Genomic DNA, 6,166 nt, shown 5'->3' on the forward strand with positions numbered 1-6,166 from the left:
ACTGATCCACAGCCACGCTTCCGCACCTCTCACTCGCCATGGCCTCGCGCGCTTAGTTCCTCCCACTCCGGGGATTTCAATCCCTTCGTCGTCCTTGAGCCGGCCACCGCCGCCAACCTCTGGCATGTGCACACTCAGGATCACGTGCCAATCACCCTCAATCTTTACAAGCCCCCCTTCTCCACCTGGCGGACGTACTTCTTGCTGAAGTTCTGCTAATTCCAGATCCATGACCATGTCGACGGCTTCGTCGACGCCTGATGCATGCCAATGTGAACTGGATGGCGGTGGATGCCACCATGGGAAAAATTTCCATGTAAGCGGGCTATAAGTACTTGCGGCTCGAGGTACAATGAAACATCATTTATTTCCATCAGAACAGTAGGCTCGAGGAAGTTAGCAAGATCCCATTATTTAGGTAAAGACTCCACGAAAGAAACGGTTCTGGTTCATGAAGTAGGAATCACTGAGCGGGCCGTGAAGCTTTGCGCCTTTTTGCTGAAGATGCCGACTCGAAGTAGGAATCACTAAGCGGACCGTGCAGCTTTGCACGTTTTTGCTGAAGATAGCGACTTGATCTCTGGATCGGTTTGCTTCATTTTTTGTAGCAAATGATCTTTACAAATATCATTAAGCAAGTAGAGAAAATATCTCTTAAACATGTAATGGAATCCTATAATGTTTATAAAACAAAATACTAATTATGTTCAGTGAATTTGAAGTACTCACAAATGAAAATTAAATCACAAGGGATGAAAATCTAATTAAGACGACTAACGTCTGAACCTGTATTGCAGGCAATCAAATCACATCATATGTATGGTGTATGTATTTTCTAGTGCCAAATGCTTGTTGTAGCACACTTTCGGTGATCGTCACAACTTTCATCATGATCTCCTAGCGCATCCAAGCAAAACTTGTTACAAACCTCTCTATTAAAAATTGTTGGAAAACTCCATACTCCGATAGTCATTCCATCAGTCTGGTCTTGCACGGTGGATCTGAATCTCTCCATACAATGATCTCTATTCTTATTTTTTATTTCCTTTTTTAGATTTCAACTTCTCGATTAGTACTCCAGGTATGGCTCATATCGTAGTCGAGAGACCATGCGGCTTCATCCATCCACATGTTCTAGCCTATGTTCAATGCCAAATGCCCATCCGTCAAGTGTGCCCAACGAAGGTCCATCAATAGGGAGCAACCCCCAATCAAAATCTTCATAGATTGCCTATTTTTATGATCCATCGATCAAAAATAGTAGACCAAATGTTCATGTATCTGAATGCATACTTTCCTTGCATTCTTGATGCGTAGGAGGCACAGTGAATTTCACAACATCCAGGAGTCACAAAGGATCATGTATCTATGAGCGTGAAATGTATCTACAAGAGACCACCACACCAGTGCAATCACGCTGGATAAAAGTTTGGTCATTGACTATCATCAGGGAAATGAATACTAACAAAATCTGGTAGAGCTTTTCAGACAAATGTACCACCTTTTATTTTCTTGCTGAAAATAAATAATTGTGTTCAACCATTATGCACTTAATAAGAGAGAATTAAATCATTAAGCTTAACCTTTTCTTGAAGAAGGAAAGCATCATTACTACCAGCCTCAGCATCAAGGAATGATCCCTGACAACCACCAAATAGATAAATCAGCACAACACAAATTAGCCGCAACTAATATATCCAAAGGCTCTACTTATCTGTCTATTTTTCATAACTAAAAACACAACACAACTCAAAGAGGTCTCCTTTAATTAGGGGCTAACGTCTGTAGGGTCGGTAGCCCTCCTTAATTAGGGGCTCGATTTGCCACCCTAGCTCACGTTCAAGTTGGTTGTGCTATGTCAAATTTACATTTGTCCATGTCTATTGTACATGCCATCCGACATGTAGAGATAGTTAGGCATTTTTTTTTGTTTTTTCGAAAAGGAGGGTGACCCCCGGAGTTAACTTCACATGAGTACGTGACAACCTCCCCTCTTGCACCCTCCACGAGTTGTGAAGCACCCAAATGTTCATAGGTGAACCATCTACATATCTCAGATAAGTATCCTTATCTAGGACGAGCAAATTTGTTTTTCTTTTACATTTCAGACTTTTAGTTTACCACACCTTGTCATACCCGTCGATGGGAGTGTATTGGGCGTGATGGACATGGGCCGATGGCTGTGGGACAGAGCCGGTGACTTTGCTCCGCTAGCTACAAATGAAAGCAGTTTTAGCCAAGCGAGACATCAAACAGAAAGGACTGAACCTGTCTTGTTCCCCTGCCCTGCTCCCGTTCTACTCCGAATCCTCTGCTTTTTGGTGTCTGCTCTCTACAAGCAGCAAGTATCCCAAGGTCGCAGCTCTCCACAAGATGTATTTATATCCTCCACCTTCTGTTCGACGAAGTCGTGGCCTCGGGCTATGACACACCTCTCTTCATCCCCATCATTGTTTTGGTACCCTCTAACACATATATTTGCCCCTGCCTTTTAAGATCCATGTGCACCTCATGTCCATAAAAGGAGCCCCTTTCCTTATTCCCACCCATTCCACACACATCCATACCTTTCATAATTATCGCCTTGCATACGAGGGAGTTCAACACTTACGGTTCAATGGTGTTCTTGATCCTGCGTACCACCAGTGATGTTATCAAATACCTTGATGAATTGTTTGTGTATGTGCTCGAACTCATATAGGGATAGGAGGAATGGGGAAGTTCACTATATCGTCGCCTATTCCGCCACCACATACAATATATTCCATAAAGAGAGCTGAGCTCGACCTCGGCTGGCAAAGTGGATTGTTGGTCGAAGACCCTTCTGTTTATTTCGAGCCAGATGAACTGGAGGCAAGCCGTGATCACTGAGTTTACCATTTTCCGCTGCTTGCCTGGCACCGCCGTGGTCACCCATGGCCACCATTCATGGAGCCGGACTTGGGTCATCGGCGTGAATCAGTGTAGCCGGAGAGGCATCAGCAGCGAGAACCGCACCTCCCTCTAGGAAGGACATCCCATCAGCATATGGTCATTGTCCTCAGGTAGTTGATCGCACAACTTACGGCCGTCAGGATGTTGTAATCCGTCGAGCGAGGCGATCCACGGTCCATTCCACGGACAGCCAGTCAAGCGAAAATTTTCACCACGCACGGTGCAACTTCAGCTCCAAAAACAGAGCCAGATATGCCGATCTTGCAGAGTATTTTCCATGCGAAGCAAGCCGTCAAGAGAAAGAGTCATCCTCCGGTCTCACCATTCGCAGGGTGCCCAAACTACGAGGTACCCGGCAACCGCCTGGACAGAAATCGGGCCCCTAATGCCCCTATTTCGGACAAACTGCAGAAGATGGACGGCCAATTGTTCCACCCCCTTGCCATCCATCCATCGGTGACGCCAGAACGTCATAAACTCGCGATCACCGAGAGAAAACCAGAGTACGGCCTTGAAGGTTAAGGTCCACGGCTCCGTCCCGTCGAAGAAGCAGAGCGTGACCGAGACCGAGAACAAATATACATGCATGTACACATCTGAGCTTTCCACATCAAGGGGCACAAATTCTATTTTGCAGGCACGTACCTTTCCTATCAATGTCACTCGGGTTCAACTAGCAGAGCGCGTCTGCGTCTGTGTTTAAGAAAAAACCCGGCAAGATCGTTTCTCAATAGAAGCAAGTTGTTGAAAGCAACCTCTGGTACATTCTACTGCCACAAATCTTGGTCGACATGCCGATATGGCCTGTCCGCAGCCTGCGTGTCATGACTTTGACCGCCACGCTAGCTCTTGTGTGTGTGATGGCGACTGTACATAGCACATGCCGTCTAACGCGCTATTCTACATGTACGTGGCCGGCCCTAGCAATTCTGAGGCCCTAGTGCAAGTGTGCAACCGAACAAATCCATTTGATAACAAAGAGAAAGATTAAGGTGGTGATACACCTAGAAAAATCATTAAATTAGCATCGTTGGGTCCCTGCCTTCTTTGAGACTTGTGGTAATCCATGTGGGGGTGAAAGTAGAGGAAGAAAGAAGAAAAAACGAAGCGTCCATGTGTTTTTTTAGAGAAAAAGTATCAACGGCTGGCTCTGTAGTATATACACAGAACATAAGAATATAAGATATGGGCCCCTCCCCTGGCTGGCCCCTAGGAAGTCGCACTCTTTGCCTAGGCCTAGGGCCGGCTCTGTACGTGCGTGTAGTGTAGAATATGCACGAATTTGGGTAGGCATGGAATCCCTTATGGCCTTATTGCTGGTGCACAGCACAGACACGCAGTTACGTATTTTTTTTCATTGAGGAAAAATGGTAAGGGCACGCAGTGATCTGTTTAGATCAGCATAGCTTTGATGTTTCGCCAACGCTTTGTTTTCTCCCGCTAATTAATTTGGTCTCCTACTAGTGGAGCAACCGGCAGGTATACCCACTACAAATTTCTCTACGTCAGTGCGGTGACAGGTATGTTTCTTTTTCTTAGCCAGAAAGAAAATATCTGAATTTTTTAAATTAATTACCGCAAGAAAATATCTGAATTTTGTCTATATATACTGGGCCGGCGGGCTAGACCGATAGAGACCGAGTCCAGACCATAGACCTGAACCACTCGCTAGTTATATCGGCAAGAAGTCAGCAAAGCTCGTCGATTAATGGCGGTCAAGCTCACGCTCCCAGCGCAAGCACTGCTCTCCCAGGTGGGACGTGGATTTTTAGAACAGCTGCACCCCGGCCCTGGTATCCTGGTTGTTCAATATTGCTTTAAGATCTGTGCAACACAACTAACTTTTCGTATGAAAATTTCTCTTTTTTGTTTCTCTCACATAAAAGATGTCTTGAAGTTCAAACCTTTGCAGCGTGGCAAAGCTTTCCATCTAGAATCTAGGATAAATCTTTCAGAATTTTTTGTCAAACATAAATATACAAAAACGATTTTTTACATTTAAAAAATCATTTTTTGTATATTTATGTTTGACAAAAAATTCTGAAAGATTTATCCTAGATTCTAGATAGAAAACTTTGCTACGCTGCAAAGGTTTGAACTTCAAAATATGTTCTATGTGAGAGAAACCAAAAAGAAAAATGTGTTTGCACGAATCGCGATGCGCAGAATGGATGGCTAGATAGAGAGGGCCCGGATGCAGCTGTGCTATTTTATATTTTCGCTCCCAGGTGGCCAAGCTGGGCTCCCTCCTCGCCCTCCTCCTTCTCGCGCTGCTGCTGCCCGCCTTCCTCAGGGTCGCCTACGGCTACCTCCTCTTCAACGGCATCGTTCTCGCGCTCGGAATCCAGGCCTTCGTCGGCAGCACAGCTTCCATCGCCGACGAGTCCTCGAGTACCGATCACGCTGTCCCGCCTGTAGGCGTGGCCGCCTCGCCGTTCCAGAGGGCTGGATCAGTCCGTCCCGACGACCGGACGACGGTTGCGGATGATGATCGTGTGGTGGTTCCTGCTTATGTAGCGAGTAATATAATCGAGCTGAAGACAAAGACCAAGGAGGTGGTGCTGAAGGTGCTGAAGAAGTGCCCGTCGACGGCGAGCATCTTCTTCCTCAGCGCGCTGAACGGCAGCCAGGCCGGCGGAGAGGAAAAGGGACGGCAAGAGGAGCAGGATGATTTTCAGGTCGACCTGTTGGACGGCGACGTGACGATGAGTCGGCAGGAGCTTTTCGCCAACACGGAGAGGTTCATCGGCAATTTCCACAAGGAGCTCAGGATGCAGAGACAGTAGCCCGTTGGAAGCTAGCATAGATATTTTTGCTTACCTTTTTTTTTCTTAGTTTTAAGTGTCATGGTATGTAGGAGTGTGTTTAGTGGGATGTGTCCCAATTAGCCCACGTCTGCAACCCATGTTCATAGGCTTAGGATTTTCGGTGTGTTTAGGTTTATGAACTTGACATGATCTTAATCTTAAGGGCATCTCCGGCAATCCGTAAATTTCCTTCCGCGTCCGCCCAAAGAGGGACCAGTCAACGGACACGGATGTGGAAGACCGCCATCCAACACTGTACGCATATATTTCAAACACTTTTCAACAAATCAGATGAAATTCATTCAAACACAGCGTATTCCATATAATCCGGTCGAAATCGTCTACATTCTGGATATATTTTAAGTAAAAAAAGTAAAACTATGTGCGGGTACGGGGCGGAGTTCCACTCCCACGACACGGATACA

General features: G+C 46.0%; 1 protein-coding gene across 1 annotated transcript; it reads left to right on the forward strand.

Annotated features, from left to right (window-relative positions):
- Positions 1-4,571: 4,571 nt before the first annotated feature.
- Positions 4,572-5,943, forward strand: LOC119328927. The gene is made up of 2 exons (XM_037601919.1): positions 4,572-4,687; positions 5,163-5,943. The coding sequence occupies exons 1-2, from the start codon at positions 4,643-4,645 to the stop codon at positions 5,718-5,720; spliced, it is 603 nt and encodes a 200-aa protein (XP_037457816.1). The 5' UTR covers positions 4,572-4,642; the 3' UTR covers positions 5,721-5,943.
- Positions 5,944-6,166: the final 223 nt, after the last annotated feature.

This window comes from Triticum dicoccoides, chromosome 7A (genome assembly GCF_002162155.2).
Source record: "Triticum dicoccoides isolate Atlit2015 ecotype Zavitan chromosome 7A, WEW_v2.0, whole genome shotgun sequence".
Taxonomy (NCBI): Eukaryota; Viridiplantae; Streptophyta; class Magnoliopsida; order Poales; family Poaceae; genus Triticum; species Triticum dicoccoides.

What these genes read in the sequence shown, in the direction of transcription:
- LOC119328927 (XM_037601919.1), top strand. Translation starts at nt 4,643, where the DNA reads ATGGCGGTCAAGCTCACGCTCCCAGCGCAAGCACTGCTCTCCCAG. An exon ending in CGCAAGCACTGCTCTCCCAG is followed by an intron (nt 4,688 to 5,162) that starts GTGGGACGTGGA and finishes TTTCGCTCCCAG; the next exon opens with GTGGCCAAGCTGGGCTCCCT.